Source organism: Schistosoma haematobium, chromosome 1 (assembly GCF_000699445.3).
Source record: "Schistosoma haematobium chromosome 1, whole genome shotgun sequence".
In the NCBI taxonomy this organism is placed as follows: Eukaryota; Metazoa; Platyhelminthes; class Trematoda; order Strigeidida; family Schistosomatidae; genus Schistosoma; species Schistosoma haematobium.
The window spans coordinates 45,110,124-45,131,950 of record NC_067196.1 but is presented as its reverse complement, the minus strand read 5'-3'; the positions used below and the strand labels follow the sequence as shown (position 1 = coordinate 45,131,950).

Here is a 21,827-nt window from a genome sequence, read left to right as displayed (position 1 = left end):
TTTTTATACATTAAGCACTGATAAGGTACACTTACGCAATACTGATAAGGCCCAGTAGAATTGAAACGTAACTCGTTCTAGTTACTAATCCTACTACAACTTTTAATGGCTCATTAACTATGATATCAAGATGTTAGTGAATATCATTATTACATCAATTCTCAGATCCCTGATAAAAAACGTACCAGCATGTAATTTCTCGTCCAGAAAACAAATTACCACGGTATGTAAAATAGCTTCAATTTTATTTGGATGAAACCTATTTACAATAGAATTGATTAAAATAATTAGCTAATCAAAATAAATAAGGATTTTTAACACATTTGTATGGTCTAGTCATGATTAAAGATAGTATGCTCAAAACACATGTAGCTACATGTATGGACTCTTGAGGAACATCAGATAATAACTAAAATTTACATGTCAAAAGAAGAGAATCAGTAAGGTGAAGAAAAATGGAAAGAAAGGACATCATCACGGAAAAAATACTGTCAAAGGTGATTCACTTACAATGAATGAAATTAATTCTAACATGTCATCAATGTAAATGAATTATGAAGTGTTGAGTAAAACTACTCGTAATTATGTAAGTAGTAGGAGTAATACTACAATTGTTCGGACTCTAATCATCATCACCATGTTGTATTGCTACATTACATTTGATGACAATAACGGTCATAATAAATTACATAAAAGATAAAATCGCTTACTGAAAAATACAAAATGGCCATGTTTTAGATTTTTGCCCCATTTACAGGTAAAGTATAGTGTAAATCGTTATCTCTATTATTCTGAAACTGAACATAATTATTTGTATTCTTGATTATATCAGAGTGTGTATTTAAAAGTGATCCATACACGCCTAATAAAAAATCCATAGATTCTTGAATTTTTCTTTCAGGAGCTTTATTCAGTTGTTTCTGTTGTGAATCAGTATTCATTAACATTAGTTTTTTCATTATGGTACTACTCTGTGGAGAAATATTGATCCCTTTTGTTGGTGATGTTAACTGTTTGCTTGTAGATAAACTATTAATTTGGGACTTTGGTGTATCCCATATTTTTGAGTTAGAACAATCTAACTTAAGATTACTTGAAAGCCACTGTTCATCAGAGAATTTAGTTTCGTTTGTATTGCGTAACATTGAATTAGGATAAGAATTCATCAATGAAGGAGGATATTGTCCATGAGAAAGAGGATACAGAGGTGATGCTGATAACTTAGATGATAGATTTATCGACGTCAGTGGTGATGTTGATGGTGCTGACGATAGAGGTGGAGGAGGAGATAAATGTTCTGAAATAGGATGATATTTATGGGCGTTGGATCGATGAATACTTAAATGATCTAAGATTGGTTCATAATTATTTGGTACATATGATCTGTTGTAAAATGAGTTGTCATAGACAGGATTACTGCATGGATTTAGGAAAGGTGATGATAAAAATGGCGTTTGTTCGACTGAAATACGATTAAATAAATCTAAGAACGGTGGTACATCATCAACTGATGGATGAAATGAATTTAGGCCATTACCATTATTATTTGATATGAACTGTGATTTATGCATTACTGTAGGATGATGATGAAACATTGCAAGTGGAGTTGATGAAAACTGTTCAACATTAGATGGAATTGAATAATTTCTAGCTAATGATGCATAATAACTAGCCAAACGTAGATTAAATAATCGACTACGTTGTAATGAATTTGTTCGACGTCTTAATTTTCCAGTTGTACCTCCAATATATACATCTTCACATGATGGATCAAGCATCCAATAATTACCTTTCCCTGGATCATCATATGCACGTGGTACTTTAACAAAACATTTATTTAGTGATAAATTATGTCTTATAGAATTTTGCCAACCTTGTTTGTTGTTTTTATAATATGGAAAATTAGTTGTAATAAAATCATATATGCCATTTAATGTTAAGCGTTTCTCTGAACTATTTCTAATTGCCATCATAATTAATGCATTATAACTGAATGGTGGTTTATCCGAATCAGGATTCTCTTTTGTTTTATTCGATTTTGATATTTCATCTGTAACACTGTTGACATCACCTTCATCTTTTTCATTCTCTTTACTTTCTTTATCATCTTCATTTGGTTCGTCGTCATCATCATCATCATCATCACTATCATGATCTTCACCTTGATCATCATGATCATTATCATCACCTTCCTCCTTCTCGTTATTTTCTGATAAATGCTGTCGTTTACTTTCATGATTTTCATCTTTGTTATCATTATGTTCATAATAGTTGTTATTATTCATGCGATTCTCATTTCTATTAATATGATCAGTCAATTTGCGTTTCCTTTGTATAGGCGAACTACTCAATGGATTATTTGATAACATCGGATCAGATAATGAATAATTTAATGATTGTGGTGTTGATGGACTAATCGACAAAGAATCACTGGTTGATTGATAATTCATAGTATCTTCAGGTAATGTAAGATTAGTCATAACAGATGAATGATTCATATTTTCATTATGTACTGTTGTTGGCGTTGTTGACATTGTTGATGTTGTTGATAATCCAGATAATAAAGTAACAGGAATATTATCAGAACGATTAGAATTCAAATAATTTTCCCATGTATTATTCGATGTTGAATATCGATGAAGATTATATGTTTGATGATAATGTTGTTGACAATGATTACTGATTAGATTATGAAAAATATCATTCATTTCATAGTTTTGTAAACCATTATTATTAAGTTGTTTTTCTTTCAATTTATGTTGAATATTAGTCAATGATGTATTTATAATATTTGAATTGAATGGACTCAAAGATAATAGATCTTGTTGTATATTTTCAGTAGTGTCATGATTATTCAAGTTATTCATAGAACATTTCACAGTAGAATGTTCTTGTTCATCAGTTAAATTTAACATAGATTGTATACTAAAATTACTAATCAATTCATTAGATCCATTATGTTGTTGTGAAGACATTTTGTTCATAGTTTTTTTTTGGTATCCGTAAATGTAACTTTTAAGATTGTTCAAATAATTTATAGACAATTATATACTTTATATTTTCCATTGTATAAGTTAATTATTTGTTTCTATTTTATATTCAAAGCCTAAAAAACCAGTAAATTTCCAATATCCATTAAGCAGTTAATTTTCGCTTCTCTCATATGAAATTTTTCCAACCAATAAGAATGTACAATATACAGAACAGGTTGAGATTTTGTTCGTTTTTTTTTGGTTTTGTTTTGTTTGTTTGTTTGCTTGTTTGACAATAGTTAGCTACGGGTATAGACGTTTTCTATCTCTATATATGAAAAATTATGGTGATAATAATTTAGAAAAGAAACTATTCATTATAGGGGTAAAGAAATAAATATATTTCTCCATTATGTATATATATGTATCACTCACTATACACATAGTTAATAGGGGGAGAAAGATAAAGTTGATTTTCATGAAATTTATGTAAATATGTGTATCTATATATTTTTTTGAACGATGTACATCCATGACAAAATAAAGTCAATGTCTGTCTGTATAAATATTATCACTATTATTCCATTGGCTAATAAGAGAATATTTTCATCACCAATTTTTCTCGCATTAATGTCAAAACATTTATGTGTATACAATGAAAAAATGGACTGATTTGTTGATTATAACATAAGATTAGAAATTTAAAGAAACTAAATTGAACAATATCAAGTCAAAGACTTATCATGTGTAACTAAAACACGAAATTTTTTTTTTAATTATTTTTTCTTAAAACGAAGAAAAAGACAGAAAAATAGTTATTTGAAATGATGGATAGTGGCTAGCAATGGAATCTAGGACAAGCGTTTCGTTCTATATTGGGACTCATCAACTGAATGTGCCTGCATTTCATAGTTGATATTCACTTAGAGAATTGAATCCAGTACTGTTCACTTTAAACGCTATCATGTTATCCACTTAGCTACTGCTTTCTGATAGCCTTTTGCCTGTGTAATATGGTGAAGTTTAAATTCTATTGGTATTGTTTGTTTGAATCCTCCCGTTAATGTTTAGGACTGCGATTGATCAGTCTCTTATTGGTGTATGTTTGATACTGTGTGTATTGTCTGAACTCACAAGCATTATAAGCAAAGATGGATAGTGTTTATATTCAAGTAAACAATACCAAGTGAAGTTATTTGAAGTGTTATGATGTCGATTTTTTGGTTTTAATAACTATACAAGTAGAATAAACAAACAATTTATTTAAAAGGTAGTATAAAATTTTTAAAAAATGGTCTAGGGGAAATATTTTTTGACGTATGTATTGGTTTTGAGAAGATTCGTTTAATGTTTAGGTAGTATTTATCAAGCATTGATGTCAATTTAGGTACGATTACAAATTAGAAAGTTCTGAACAAATATTTGCCTCTAGTATGAGATTACTTGGAAGCGCACACTCACTAATCCACCAAGCATTGAGTCCAAGACTTTCAGGTTTCGTTGTGGGTACCTAGCTATTGGACTACTGAGTTATTTTCCGATATTACACATTTCCAGTTTCAGTCAATTTGTGACATAGCGCGATGATCATCCAGTGACACTGATGACAACTGTTTTGTGGTAATTATTATTAATTTGTAGTTGATATTCGTTGTGGACTGACCTCAGTATAATATTCTAAAGATTTTGTTCAGTTTCAATATTAACTGATGTAAACTTAAGAATCACTGAAATAAGTCAGGGCACAATATAAAAGATTTTGATCTTCTGTTTAACTATTCAATGGTCTACACACACTCATTCAGCCTCAAGAAGGATTGAAATATCTACGTTCATATATTACAATTAGCACTATTTTATTCAGACCACTTAGTTGGAATCCAGTGATTTATATTTCTGTTTACTATATAGTTCAACTAGCATTCACTTCTTTCTGCGATTTATATCTTACTTCATGACGTGAGTGAAGTTAAATGGTCATAACTTCCCTTTTTCAAGATATTTATTACTAAACTTTGTATTATGGAAAGTTAATTGATTTCCACACATCATTTAAGTATATTCATTCTTTGCTTAGTTTAACTAACTATGTTATCTTCCTATAGTTTCCGGAAACTTATTTAAAATAACGCTGCAAATATGTATCAAAGATGTTTCAGTTAAGCATTAGTGCTTCGCGAATGTAACTATTTTATACCCTGAACTTTCGTAATATTCTATATAATTAATGGGATTCAGATTTTTTAGTTAAATTATTCCTTGAAAAGCGGATGAAACTAACTAAACATACTGTTAAAAATAACAAATCAAAAGAAAACACTTCATTGAAACTATTTCCGGATACTTTAACATGTTTGAAAGATGACCTTTACCACTAAATTGCATCACCTCAGAAATAAGTTTCTTGAAGTTACAGTGAGAAACCGGGATCTCTGATGTCATTTATGGTAACAAAGAGAAGAAGACAATAATTCCTTGATAACATTGGACACAACTCGCTCATACGACATAGACTGTGAGGTTTAACGAAGCTTTGTTCGTCCCAAAACTTGGCGATGTTGGGTCTAATCCCTATACTGGATGTGTGTACATTACTGAAAAGTCTGAATCTGGTTCGAATTAACGGTCCTCTGTTTTCTAATCTTCGAGAGTTTACTAGCTAATTTTAGGACACGTAAATTATCTTTTAATCATCGATATCCCTCTACAAATCACATAAGCAAAAGAAACAATTCAAAACATATCAAGAAAGTTTCGTCTATTTATACTCCAAATAATTTCTTTTTCAGTAAGTCTTAGTGTGAACATAAATCCAAATAATAATGTATTTTTTTAGAGAGAAATTATCATGGTATACAAATGAATTTATAAACTAAAGTCTATGTCGATCGTCCAGGATATATCTAATATAATAAATCTGTTTCAGTACTATGATAGTACAACTTTACATCTAACAGGTATCGCTCAGCAGGAAATAACTATATTTAATTTCTTGTAGTGTATGCAAATAATTTTATACCTGAAATATAATATAATCATTAATCAAATCCACTGATGCATAATACCATATATTAAGCATTTATTATTTCGTTTAAATCCTGTTAAACATTTGAACAGATCAATTTCTCATTCTGATATTAAGCAAGTAAATACTGTATGATTTTAATTAAGATTATGCAACAGTTTCATGAGATTGTATTCAAATTAATTATTACTCATATGTATATAAGATATCATGTTTTAATTTAACACAGTACTTCTTTATTACAGATATTTACTCTTTAAATAAAGGCCATGATCTGTTTTCTTCCAACTGAATTCTTGTACAGCTATGTTTAATGTAAACCATCCAGTAATCATGTTTTTTAAAACAAAATTTACAAAAATTAGAAGTCCATATTCAATAACATATAAACTAAATTACAAAAGTTCCAATTGGCAGTCTATGGAGAGAATAATATCAATACATTATATTTACTTGCATTAAATATTAATAGCTTATTTGATTTTTAAATTAAGAATTATGATCATTTCTACATAATGATGATGTGGATCATTATTTGCAACCTGTAAATCGAATGCAATATTCTTTCAAATACATTTGTAGATTACTAACTTAGATGATCTATGCTGAGTGATTGGGGGTCCGCTCGAGTTAGACGGGAACGGTGTGACTAAACAGCTCATTTCAAAGTCACATTTCGTGGTCAGCATTTAACGTGGATTACGCCTTCGATGAATCAAAGTACTATGGCTGTTTGGAAGACCGTATAACACAAAGGACGTTATTGCGGAAATATAATGGTATGAATGAGTACAGAGAATATAGCGAGACCATCACCGCATGGACCAGTGCATGGTATACAATTAAATGATGAGCGTTGGTTGTCCTTGACTTTGACAGGGATCGATGACCTGTTCGATATTCATTGACCGGATAACTTAGCTAGGGTTCAGTGACATTTCACTGGCCCTACACTTTCAACACGCACTGACAAATAATCTATAGGATAAAACAAAAATTTCAGTTTTAATTAAATTGAACTCCTTGAAATGATGAAACAGATTTCTAGCTTAGGTTAAGTTGAATTTTGTAAAATTGATGGATTTATGGTAAAGCTTTGATGATTTTCTGGACAGATTCATCGGATTTTACTTAACGTAGAATTGAATTGTTTAATTATTCCGAAAAGGCTATACTAGATAAATTTTATTACCATGTCTGTGAATGATTGTCTCCAGATTCTTCGTCTGCTTCATTTATCAGTGTATTTCGATTGGTTGCCTTGTTTGGTATACAATGGTCTACGGTAAGAATATATAGAATTCCTTTTCACAAAAGCATGAGTGACCCTTTCTTTGCAAAGTTTAACTTGTATAGAGATGCTATTACTGGAATAATGATTTAGTAAAATTTAAATTTTTTTCAGATAAGCGATTTGTATAGAAACTCTCGAGCTTCGAGTTTAACTCGCGAATCGCTATAGAAGATTTCCGTAAGACCACCTGAATAAAAAAATCATAACCATCATCTACGTAGTAATTAGTTTCAAAATGAACTGTCAAAAGTCCTAGATGGTAGTGATAACCTCTTAAGATCTTCATACTGGCGATAAAACATTTACTGATTGTTGATACTGGATAGGAATACAGCTACATCACAAATTAACTAGCGTCGAGAATCATTGAATCACTAGATTTCAGCTATGCAATTTACACCAGTTTCATGCCTACAGCTAAACTGAGTTTCCGTATGTGTGGGTGTGTCTATGCACTGTTCAACAGTCTGAAATAAGGGAGAAATATCAGTCCAGTGATCTTTGATTTTCTAATGTTTCATCAATTGATATGAATTTTTGCTTGTTGTCTACCCAAGATACTCAACATCCATTGGCCGGATACCATCAGCAACAGCCTTCTGTGGGAGAGAACAAACCAACTTCCAGCTGAAGAAGAAATTAGGAAAAGACGATGGAAATAGATAGGTCATACATTACGCAGATCATCAAACTGCATCATGAGGCAAGCCTTAATTTGGAATCGTCAAGGGAAGTGGAAAAGAGGAAGCCCAAAGAATAAATTACGTCGGGAAATTGAAGCAGATATAGAAAGGATGAATAACAACTAGAGAGAGCTGGAAAGGATTGCCCAGGACAGGGTTGGATGGAGAATGCTGGTGAGTGGCCTATGTTCCTTCACGAGGAGTAACAGGCGTAAGTAAGTAAATATGTTGTTTCATTATTTCTTTATAGTATTTTAGTACTGAACATCATTGGTGACATTGAATTCTTAAAGTATCTATTAGTTACTCAACTTATTTAATAAATCAACACACAATTCACACGTTTCATAAACTAAACAATCATTGTTACTTACACAAAACAAAATAGGATTATAAATTGTAAACTTCAACTGTATACTGAATATTGGTATATCATCAATAGACTATTTTAGTTCGACTTTTTTTTCTGATTGAATTTTCTTAACGAATAATCCATGTTAACTATTATTCTTATTAAATGTATTTACTTGATGTGAGTATTTGGTTACCAACAGAATCATATTTCTGATTAATAAATAACCTTTCAAATACAGTAACTTATCCAAAAAAATTAATTTTCTGATTGTTTTACATGTTTTATATGAATCGAATTTCAACAATTTTGTTCTCATATTCCATTACGTAATCATATTATAGTTTAAAAGAAAGATAATAAACAAGAAATCTAAAAACAATTAACTTATTTTATATTAGGGGTCCTGTTTAGGATTGGTAAAAAATAAACTACCTACCGTTTGTTACTATGATTTTAACTTTTGAGTCCATTAAAACATCTATAAGTGATGTTCTATGTTGTTGTTGTTATTGTTTTTTCTCTAAATTTCTTATAGTTTAAAATTCTTTGTCACTTAATGGAACATAACACAACAGACCGAAAAGTTATTCAACAACCTGATTTGTTGCTCACTTGTAGATTCTTTTTTTGGTTTCACTTCACTTAATCTCGTGGGGTACGGGATCATGGGTGCGCACTGCTGAGAAGTCCCATACTAGGACGATACGGCCGTCCAGTGCTTCCAGGTTTTCCATGGTGGTCTAGCTTCAATTGGCTCATGATTTCAATCTGTTAATTTTCATAGTTTAACAAAATTTAAAGTAGGTTTACATCATTATTTTGAAAATATGTAAGAAATAAATAGTGCAAAACATTTGCTTTACCTTATTATAAAAATTACCTACATAATGTTACTTTATTATTCTGAAATAATAATCAAATTATCACCTTATTTCAGTTAAAATTTATAATGAATCAATGATATTTTGTCATCACTCAAACCGATCATTGTGTTTTATGAAAAATTGGTCAAATAACAGTATTGTTCCATCTTAGAATAACTTCCATTACAAAAGAGTGGTAGAATCCGAACACTTGAAACGAATTTTTGCAGTTGATGATACTTGTCTGATTATAAGTTTGTTTCTTACTATGAACCCTTACTATAATATAACTCATAGGAGTTGATAAAAAAAAGATTGATCTTGTCCTATGGAATTCATTGTCATGTCATGTCTGTATAGGAATCACTAGTGGAGGAATAGAGCGACCAGTTGGCAGTGAATTTATAATTTAACTGGAAAAAACTAGTGAAAATTTCAAGTTTATTGGGATTCTCACATTATATTATCAAATTTTTGGGACCTAACTAGTTTAATAATAATTTCTCATCAAAACTAACATTTTGAAAAACTCGGAAATCAGTAAGTATTAATGATCATCAAAGTGCATTACGAAGCAAGCGCTAACCTGGAATCCTAAAGGGAAACAGAAAAGAGGCAGGAAAAAGAACACAGTGGAAGCAAATATGAAAAGGATGAATAGCCACTGGGAACAACTGGAAAAGATTTTCCTGGACAGAGATCAATGGAGAATGTTGGTGAGTGACCCATGCTCCTCCACGAAGAATAACAGGAGTAAGTAAGTAAGTAGGTAAGTAACTAAGTAAAGTTGCTAGTAATTGTATGTTTTAGTATAGGATATCACAAACTATATCTGAAAGTAAACAATAAGTCCTTTAGGATTAATAATTTGTAGGTTACTATTTAATACCAAAGTCTAAATTAGTGACAGACCATATGGAGTTAAACCACGATTAATTACTATATGGCCACTGGATAGATTCTACTTAGAGTTCATATAAATAATTTTTCATCACAATACCAGACAACCTTCATAAGCTATTAATTGAACAAATTTACTATAACTTGATTATTGAATATCAATCACATGATGGATCCACTTTCAAAATCAGTCTAGAACATTTTATGATAGTTTCCTCTTAATAAAAACTAAACAAAATTTCTGAAGGTTTCTGATGTACTATGACTTTCTTAAATAACGATGTTCTATTTAGAAAACTATCTTTACTAAACTACAAACATTACTACGATATCAGTTGTTATAACGACAATATATAAGCATATGAATTATCGAATGACTAAATTTCATTCTACTCTATTTATTAGTTAATTTATCAGAACAAGTACATTATCATGTACATGTGCACATTAAGTGAAAACGTATTTCATAATAAATGTTTTGTAGGTATAATCTATTTAAAATTACTTCTTTGTAGACGTATCAGTCTTAAGAATTATCTGGTTACTATGTAGTAATAATAATAATAATCATAACCACTATAGTGATATTAACAATTATCTATCACATTAATTACAAATTTCATTTGTTTTATTTTTATTTTTCACTTGTATATTGAATATTGAACAGATTATTATTTGAATAAGATGAGCTTAAAATGAAAGTTGTAATAGTAAATGAGAAATAACCAACTGTTTAAGTAGATTTATGTTTATGTATAAGGGTACGAGACAATATGTATATATCTATATATTTACAATGAACAAATATGTCAACATGTATGTGTGTGTATTATCATTTTTCTTCATTTTTGTCATGAAGAGACAAACGAATAAAATCAGAAAATATATATAACAAACAATGAATAGGATGTTAGATATATATAAGCAGACTGTAAAAACAATGTAATGACTTAACAAGTAAAATACAATTGTAGGCGCCATTTATAATGTCAGAAAACTAGTTGCCTATTTCGCTTTTATTACTGTTGTACCTAGTACTAAGTTGATTAAACACTTTTTTTTCTTTCTCTCTTTTCCTAATTTCACGTTGAACAATAAACCACAAAGTCGGGAGTGGAGATATTTCAGACGTTTATAATGTTTAACATCAGCACATACATACACGCACACATAATATTATATAAATCACTACACTTTATTTGTGCTAAAGTAAACTAAATTCCTCACATATACACATGTATGTAAAGTTATACAAATACAAAATATGCAATTGTAATGTTTAAATATATTAGTGTATTATCTTCTTTGTTAATTCATTGACAAACGAACTACTTTTTTAAAGAAAAAAATACTAAATTGGCATGTTCTTGTAAATTGAATAAAAACTGATAGTTTTTGTTTCATTTTGTTTTATTATTTTCTTTACCGTGTGAAGTGTTGTTAAACTATTTTTTTTTCTTTACCACATTCATCTACCCTCCCTCCTCCACTACTTTCCGTTCATACTCTTTTTTCATTTGCTTGTTCTTGAAAGTGTCATTGTTTTGTTTGTTCCTCGTAGATTTCTTCTTTATTTTCTAAGAAAAAAGAAAACTAGTGCCTTGTAGCCTCAACAAAACAACACAAAAAAGTCTAATTGATTACAGTTTAAAATAAACTGTTGTCGTTGTTGTTATTGTTATACTGGTTTTTAGTCGAACGAAAAGTAGCGATAAGAATCCACCCATCCTTTATTAGAGGAAGGGCAAGGGAGAGAGGTAGAAGCAAATGACTGAATCGACGATGTTTTATGGAATGTTATACAATCTTGTCAGTATATATATATATATATATATATATATATGCGCAAGTGTATTACATATACATGTATATGTGAGTAGTCACCAAGGTAAATGTTATCTCAGCATGGGTCGGTAGACTGACAAGAACAAGGGATAAAAAAACAATAAATAGAAACTGAGGACAAATGAAATAACATGTTATTATAAATATTCACTAAATGTACTGTAACTATAACTATTATTATTGTTATTGTTAATACCATTAGTAATAGAACAATCTAATATTGTTACTGTACTATTGTAATTTTATTGTTTACTTTTCCCTATTTGTATTGTATTACTCTGCACTCATCATTTTCTTACTGTAATATACCTTAGAATCTGTGAATTGTCAACCTAGTGCCCTGAAGAAAAAAATGGTTGGATAGAAAATAACAGAAAGAAAGCAATGAAAACGAGTAATATGTTTGTATATGTGCTTGAAATAACAAGAATATGGATTTAAATGAAACAGACATTTAACATCAACAACCAGTTGGACTGACTTCATTTGTTCTTGCCCACTACACTAATGTTATACAATTGTGATCATGTAATTTTTTTCCAATTTTCATTATTAGTATTATGTGTCTGTATACATAGACATGAATATCTCTATTTATCATTATCGGTATATGTTTGGCCGGATTATTTCATATCTATTGTTGTACATATTTTATTCTGATGTGAAGAAAGGAAAATAAAGAACAACTTAAATCATCTTATGTTTAAACGTTTGGGACACACACAAAAAAAAACAAAGTCATTAAAATTACAAGAAATACAATGAAATTTTTTTGGTTTACAGTACTAGTTATTTCATCGTTGACATTCTTGGTACTATTTGCTTATATATATATATATATGAATGCCTGTTTTTCTCAAATTCAAATCAGTTCATTTCATCAAGTCAGTTCTTGGTATATACTTGTTGAATGAAGATTTACTTATTATCACAGAGATAATATTTAACTGAAATGACTAAATAATCATCATAAAAATATTCAGTACGATGATGCATCAGATTTCAACTAAGTGACCTACTTTTATACAGTTAAATAAAGGAATGACAACCAGCTGTATATGAGGAAAAAATAGGGAAGACTTATTTGAAACCTGGAATATCAAGGCATTAACTGAGTCTAAATATTAGAGCAGTATGTATGAGGAATCACTCGAGTTATTATCACTCGACTTAACTAGGAGATTTCAGAATTGGCCAAGTTAATAAATTTGTGAATTAAGACTACATTATAATTTAAGCGCCGTGTTATACTTTGATTACAAAGACTATGATATTTGAGTGAAGTTTCAGTTTAACTTTTTACAGATATATTAGTTTATACATTTTAAAAAAAATGATAATAACCTGGTCAATATATCAACGTAACATTTCAGACTCAACTGTTACGAAAAAGTTCCATGAAATATCAATGGTACCTGTAATTAAATTAATAAAAACTGAAATATTAATTTATTGAAAAAATTAGTTGATAACTTCATAAACCATGTTTCAAATGTGACATTTGAATCTGGATGATAGTTGAATCTGACAGTTTTATTTGTTGAAGTACTGTAAGAAACTGTGCTAAATGATTCAGCCGATGCTTACTTCGAGCTTGTCATATGTTAGATCAATTTAAATTGTTGTTTCTGAGATAATTTGACTTCAACACAATTCATATTTAACCAACGTTACCCCTAGTTCATATTTTTGTAGATTAAGTGTTCCAAGCTTTCACTTCAGTACGATGAACGAGACTGTTTCTACCTTCTTTTTTCCCTACTAAATAAAGCGAGAAATATACGTTTCTATAGGAACCTTTATGATAAAGATCCTAAAAGAATTAAATTACATTCAAGTTTTTTTTTTAGTTATACACCGATTAATTCAGTAACACAATAACAGAACTTTATCAATCTGTGCATTTGTCACTGAACACAAAATCTAAGTAAAGTGATAAATACAATGAGAATACATTGAAAATCAAGTAATCAACTGCGTAGTGATTAAATTAATACGGTTACAAGTTCACTCAGAATTAATTTTTAAAAATATATATACTAAAAGTTAACAAAAATAACTTAAAGTCAATATACGAATTTTAAGATTGACTTTCTTCTTTATTCGGAGATTTAACATCCTCAGCATTAGTATTTAACAATTAGAAAAGCCTTGTAAATAAAGTTATCTGATCATTCCCAAGTCACTCAACTAAAATACTATACTTCTATTAAGTTGCACAAGAATCGTCATGTTTAATGTAATGCTAACAAAACTCAAGTAACAGGTAAGCGTGAACTTTTAAATAATGACATTATCAAGAAACCTAATTGTCTGACTAGAATTTTGCATAAATTGAGTTCTGATTAGATTGTGAACGATCAATTGAAACAATTGATTTGTTTTGCTCTGATTGTTTCAGATAAGATCTGAGTACTGGAAGTGGTTTTTATACCGATAACAGAGAATGAAATTACTAAAGTAAATTTAAGATATTTTATATAATACAAAAGTAAATTTTACAAGGAGGTAGTATGGGTTTCAAAATGAACTTCAAGAATTTCTTGTTGAATATGACCAATGGATTCAATAAAGCTGCGAGCAAAACTGTAACTCACCAATAACGATAGAGGAAAATAATAAGTTAAGAATATAGATCATTAGATTTTGAACATATGACTCTACGTATTGTTTTCGATGTGAGATATGAGATTCCTCGGTTCAACTCCTAATGGGGGCCGTATGTGTATGAGCGTTAGTAAAAAGTTAGAAACTAGAGCTAAACACACCAGCAAGTTGTGCCTGTAATCTTTAAGGGACGGACGCTCCCTGACAGATTTGATCCCGTTCCACCCAGCTTCACAGTGAGAGATGTTACCACTGAGCCACCCAGGCCGCGACTGACATCCTGTAGATCAGATTCTTTTCAGTGAAGATCGAATGCTGTCGACCAAGTTGCAATGTGGCCACAAGTCTAGGTGACTTGATATTGAATGCACTATGTTGAGACAAGATGGTGGTTGAAGGTAGTCAACAAGAAACCCTGGAACCGGGATCGAATCTGTCAGGGAACATCACTTCCCTCAAGACTACAGGTACATCTTGCTGACGAGTAACAAATAGCACGAAATTCGGACTAAACAAAGATCCAGTACCTTATGGTGGTCAACTGTTTTTCAGATAGTATCAGTTCGCGATGAAAATCCCCTTCAAGAGAGATACATTTTATGAAATATATGTTCTTCCACTGAATTATTTTGTCAATAATCATTTCCTGATATTTCAAAATCAAATATTCCCACGTACTAAATAAATAAATGTAGAATTTATAACAGAAAATAATATTAGTTTCTTTTGTTTGTCCACTTATTTTTTCAGTATGAATTTGTGGGGATTATTGAATTTCATTGAAATTATAAACTGATCTAAATTAAATCACCAATGAAAGCCTGAAAAAACGGGGTGACCGTTTCGTCCTAAAATGAAACTCCTTTTTCAATTGACTAGATAGTCATATGGAGTCTAGATTTCTTTTCATAAGGTTCATTTTGCTAGTAATATCACCTTGATTTAGTAATTATGATGAAGTTATGCACGGCTTGATCAATTGCTGTTGTCATGGGAATTAAATCAAATTTATTTTAAAGCCTATGCTATAGAAGTGGCAAGCTTTACATTAAAAGTTTCCTAATCACTTTCTTCAGTTAATTAATCACTGGGAATGCCCAATGTTAATTGTTTATTTAACCGTTAGTTATGCTAAAATCCTAGACAGTAACTATAGATTTTTTCCATGGATTTCGATTTTCTTTCAAAGTAAAACATTCCGATTAGTTTTTTCAACTGCCCATAAAAATAAAAAATGATGACTTTCGGTTGATAGTCTCGATAATTCTTTATTTTAAACGGAAAATCATAGATTTAAGTTTCGAATGAAATATAGATTTCTCTTGTTCTTCAACTGCAGTCAACTGATGACTATCGACGGGTACATACATAACAAAATTAAGACATTTTACTGAATGATTATAAATGACCAACAAAAATATGTTAAAAATTGATATAAATAATTTTAGAAATTTAGAAAATTCCCTAGATCAACTAAGTGAATTTATATAAGGTATATGTTGAAAACCGCTTAATATAAAGTTAGTTTTAATTATGAACCAGCTATAACTGAAGGAGTACTGAAAAGCAACAACCACTGAACAGATACTACCTTATGTTTTAGGACTTCACAGCTCAGGGTTAACATGACCTATTTAGGGGTCAAATGTAACATATTTAAGTCACGTATGAAGTATGATGCAGCATCATCGATGAACAAGGAAGATCCGATACAGATGTAAAGGCAAAGCAACAAGTACATTCCTACGACTGAAGAACATATGGAACTTAAAACAACTGTCAACCAACATCAAAGTCAGAATCTTCAATACGAATGTCAAGATAGTTTTACTGTATAGAGCTGAAACTCAGAGAGCTACCACAACCATTATCAAAAAGGTGTAAGTATTTATAAACAATTTTCTACACAAGATGCTCAATGTGCATTGGTCGGATACCATCAGCAGCGGCCTACTGTAGGAGAGAACAAACCAGCTTCCACTTGAAGAGGAAATTAGGAAAAGACACTGGAAGCGGATAGGACATATATTACGGAAATCAACAAACTGTATCATGAGGCGACCCCCAACTTGAAATCCTGAAGAGAAAATAAAAACAGGGAGACCAATGAACACATTGCCTCAGGAATTCAAGGCAGATATCAAAAGAACGAATAGGAACTTGAAAGAATTGTCCAGGACAGAGTTCGATGGAGAATACTGGTGGGCGGTCTATGTTTCTCCACGAGGGGTGACGTGCGAAAGTAAATAAATGAAGTATGATAATTTGAAAACACACTCATTCGGAACCCACTGGTTCACATATTCAACTTTAGTCAATTTACATATACCTACGGCTCATTATCACTTAAAATTTCAATATATTAAATATACACATATAACTAACTCTATATCTATTATCGAATAGTTGTGAAGTTATTCCTTATGTACAGTAGCTCTTTTTTAAGTTAAAATGAAAATAATCATCACCATGACTGCTTCTTTACAAAAGATGAGAAATAAATTGAAACAGTGATATTATGTCAATCAAAACAGAACCTATTTTTTTATGAACTTAAGTAGTTTACTATTGTAGTATACTATGTGAAGTGACATTATATTCCTCATCATAAAATATCTTTAGGTGTAATGAAGTTAGATTTAATTTAACATTAAGCATATATTTATTAAACTAAAACAATATACAATTAATATTATTATTTTGTTTAAAACAAATCCATGTAAAATGCTTGAAAGTTGAACTCTTTTCATTAACCATCTGTTAAGTATCAGAACAATTTTATTTTTATTGTTTTCCATGTTGGCATCATCATCATCATCTATTTTATGACAGTCATTACATTCACTATTCTATGGATGTGCTCATTGATTCATTGATTCATTCATTCAACCAGTCACCCACCATAAATGGACACAAAATTTTTTTTTCAGGTTTTTTTCTTCTGTAAATTGATCTACAGACAATCTGTGTGAAGAAATAAAGTGAAATGAACAAAAAAAGATTTTTTTTTTTACTATGACAAATAATACAATCATTACATAAGAGATTGTTAACAAAATATTCACCTGTGTCACATGGCTGTATGTAAAATATAGCAAACATTTTTTTTCAAGTCATAAGTTTGTCAATGTAGACAATTTAAGGCTTGGTAAAACTGTATAGACATGATCATCAAATTTCACTATTAAACATTATCATTATAAAGAGGGGGAAAAAGAGAGATAGAATTGAAATAGTATTCGATCTTATTTGATTTGATTTGATCTAATAGTTGTACACGTGACTTTGATTTGAACTAATCTATTCGTCTGTTACTTCATTCTTGATGTTATTTATACATATATATTTAAACTTGGGAATAATAATAATAACGATATGAAGAGGAAAACACAGTTGTAATTTAGATGACAATTATGTTAGAGATATACAATGAAAATTTAATGTAAATCATTTTTATTTTACCTTCTATATTGGACAGTAAAAAGAGAGTATAAAGGAAACAGTATGATCAAATAACCTAACCTTCATATGATAACATGTAAGTCTTTCATAAGTTTCTATTATAACATGAAATTCTTTTGGTTAGAAGAAAGATTTAACTAGTTAACCTGTATATAAAATATAAGTTAATATTGAGTTAACCAGGAAAACATCTTGATATATATGTATTTTGTAATTGTTATCAACTACTTATTATTGACATAGAATCCACTGTAAATTCATAAATACTCATATAATTTCTGTTAATCAAGTATTCAGTTGTATAAAGTTAAATTGATGAATACAATATGTTTAATGTATTGTATGTTTGGATGAATTGATTTAAAGTAATCAAATAGAAAGTTATGATCTAAGCTTGTAAGCATTCTTCAATAAGTTATACTTACAAGAACTTTGTGAAATAGATATTGTTCTTTCTTCTTTAAGATCTTCAAAGTTGCCAACCAATAATAAACCTAAAAAGATAATCAAACAATTGTTTTAATGATTAAAAACTTAATGAATATTATATGTATTTATAAAGCGAGTGATAGGCCCTAACAGACATTAAAATGATTTATACTTCCCAAGAAATTAGAGATGACTTAGTATTTAGTAAAACTTTATGACACTGAAAAATGTACATAAATTGACATTACAATGAATAAATCATATTCTGATATGATTCTGCCCATGTTCATTTATGAAATCTTCCTAGAATGAATATCGAAAGCCGATGAAACTAATATGAGGACCAAGAAGGTTAATAAAGGACACTGTCCATTCTAATGGTATCATCACTGGACGGTAAATTGTTACTTTTTTCAACGTCATCTAAATTTGCTGTAGGTATAGCAAACACAGCTAAATAATATCAGAAGGGGTTTTATGGATGTTATAGAAATTTTAATGGTTGAGATCATGAGTCACAAAACCCCTTCTGATATTAATCAACATATGCTCACTAATGACCGGTTTCAAGAGGTATTTCCTGGAGTTCTAATGAAAAGCAGTAACCACTGGAGTTTAACCGAGTCTGTTATGAGATAGTGAGACAATGGTGGATGTGTCGCTCAAATTCGTGGATTAGTTGAAGTTAGACATTAACATCGTTGGATGCCGGTTCAGTGGTCTAGAGGTTAGGCGTCCGCGCACGAGACTGGTAGGTCCTGGGTTCGAATCTCTTGGGGCGGGATGGTGGATACGCACTGCTGAGTTTCACAACTGGACGAAACGGCCGTTAAGTGTTTCTACGTTTTCCATGGTGGTTTAGTTTCAACTGACTCATGACCTCAAAAAGCTAAATAATTTGTAGGAAACTATCGACATTTTCATAAGTCACTCTAGTGATGACTTAGTTTGAAAAGTAAATTCCCATTCAAAAGGATAATATCAAATGTCTATCTTATTTCCCTACTATTAGGACGCTAACCGTTGTTTACTATTATAAAGATGTATATAGTAATTTACTTTTTAAACTTCCTACTTTAGTAATTCCTGGCTTGTTGAAAATTGCTACTAAACAGTTAAGTGTGTGCTTACAAATTTGTACTTCATCTAAAAATTACCTTTAAATGACTTTTAATAGTCTAACCTTTACGTTATCATTTTAATTATGTAATACAACTCTTCAATTTATTAATTTTCATTGAACTTTTCAATTAGTTAATCGGTTAAACAATTCTTAAATGAATCCATACAGACTGATGAATTGATGAGGTGATTGATTGGAATTCTTCACAATATTTAATATATTAATCCATTATGAGTAATTTATAATTAAACTCTATGAAATTTCATAGATTGTAAAATGTTTTGTTTAAAAATAAAACTCAATCGTTTCATAATTTCATTAAACACTTAGTTACCGCTATACTAATCACATTTATCATTATTAGTCACAGTAACGTTCAAAAAAAAAAAAAGAAGAGGAATACAAAACAAATTCTGAGAAGCTCTGAAGGAAAAGATGAGTAGGGATAATGACTGCGTTATTCAGTTTTTAATTTACATACTAGACAAATGATACTAGTTATTATCATTATGTGTAAGTTATTGTTGTTAATCTAATCATTTTAATTATTTAAATATCATAAAAGCTTTACACCTTTATTATTATACATAAAGTAATCTATTATAAATTTATGTACTTTTAAGTGTTCATGTCTTATTCCTCTTCTATGGTAATAAATTTATCATGAGTAGATTACATTTTTTTTGTTACTCTTCACATTTTACTACATTTTGTCCATTTACCCTCTTCAATGGAAGCAATTCATGAAATGTTACTGCTGAATTAAAAAAAAAAAGAATTCTAGATTGATGAGTTTACAGTCCATTTGATAAATGTGAAAGACATTATTTTCATCATAAATTTTTTTTGTCATCATCAGAAAAGTAATTAGTACCCTCGCTGTATTGTGTTCTAATCCTTCTAAATACTGAACAAATCATATAATAGTACATACTGACTCACAAAAAAATAACTACCGGTTAAATAAGTATAAAAATGAGCTTATGAAATGAAACTATAGAACCTGATTACCATTGATAGTTTGATAGATAGATACGTCTAAAGAGTACTAGACTAGAATGCTATCGTTATTAATTACTTATTATTATGATTTGATTGAAATGATATGTTAACATTAAATTTAGCTAGAAATAACATTCGAAGTGTTATTATTTATTGAAATTTACATTCATCTCTTAGTTAAAGCTAATGTAAATCTATATATAATGATAAATAACTCATGAATTAATACTGATACATAGATTGTTAATAATTCATTTCTAACCCATACAGACTAGTTCATATTCGCTCGTATTTATTTAACAGTAATACTTTAAAAAATGTGTAGGTAATTAATTAACTTATTTTCTCATGACCATAAAATTTTTAATAGTTGAATTCATGAGTCCGTTAAAGCTAGATCATCATGAAAAACCTGGAAACACTGGATGACCGTTTCGTCCTGATATGGGATTCCTCAGAAGTGCGAACCCACGATCCCGCACACGGGATTCGAACCCAGAAACTTAGATCTTACAGGAGAAAACTTATTCTCTAGTTCGTTGAGGCAGCGTCCAACAGTATTAATGTCTACTTTGAACCAATCCACGATATTGCGCGACTGCTAATCATTGTCTTCAGTGAGTAGCTGCCTCGACAACAGACTCACTTGAACTCTACTAGCCATGGCTTCTCATTAGAACTCCAGGAAATGCCTCTTGAAGCCAGTCACACGATAATTATTATGAGAATTGGGTTTTGTGGATATTGTAGTTATTTTTAGCAGTTGAATTCATAAGTCAGCCTACGAAAGATCACCACTGTAAATCTGGAAGCACTAGAAGGCCGTTTCGTCCTAGTATGGAACTCTTCAGGTATTTAATTATTCTCGATTGTGTTATTTAGATTAATAGTTAGTCACCTTTGAATATTTTAAAGATTTCAGTTACAAAGATGAATATTTTATCGTCACATTTATTTTCATTGATGAAATTTCTTTTTCTATACAACATTAGGTTTCTGTCAATTGTTTAAATAGTTTGTACAAAATTTTCTTCAAGAATATACTGTTCTCAATACTAGTGTTCGACTGAATACCCTAGTCATATTAAAGGAGAAACTATTTAGGCATCTTTTAAAAACTTTGTTACTTATTATACCAAATATAATTCATTCGTAGTATGTAAATTATTTTATAATGTTAATGAAACGAACTATTAATGAAACTGGTGTATAATCTACTATATTATTAATTAATGCAATTAAATATATTGGTATCATACAATGAATT

At 30.0% G+C, this 21,827-nt stretch overlaps 1 protein-coding gene across 1 annotated transcript; it reads right to left on the bottom strand.

The window, feature by feature from the left end:
* Window positions 1-226: 226 nt before the first annotated feature.
* On the bottom strand, window positions 227-2,975 carry MS3_00001364 (uncharacterized protein; the record flags this gene model as incomplete). Its single annotated transcript, XM_012943208.2, has 1 exon — window positions 227-2,975. The coding sequence occupies one exon, from the start codon at window positions 2,973-2,975 to the stop codon at window positions 735-737; it is 2,241 nt and encodes a 746-aa protein (XP_012798662.1). The 3' UTR covers window positions 227-734.
* Between the last annotated feature and the right edge of the window lie 18,852 nt (window positions 2,976-21,827).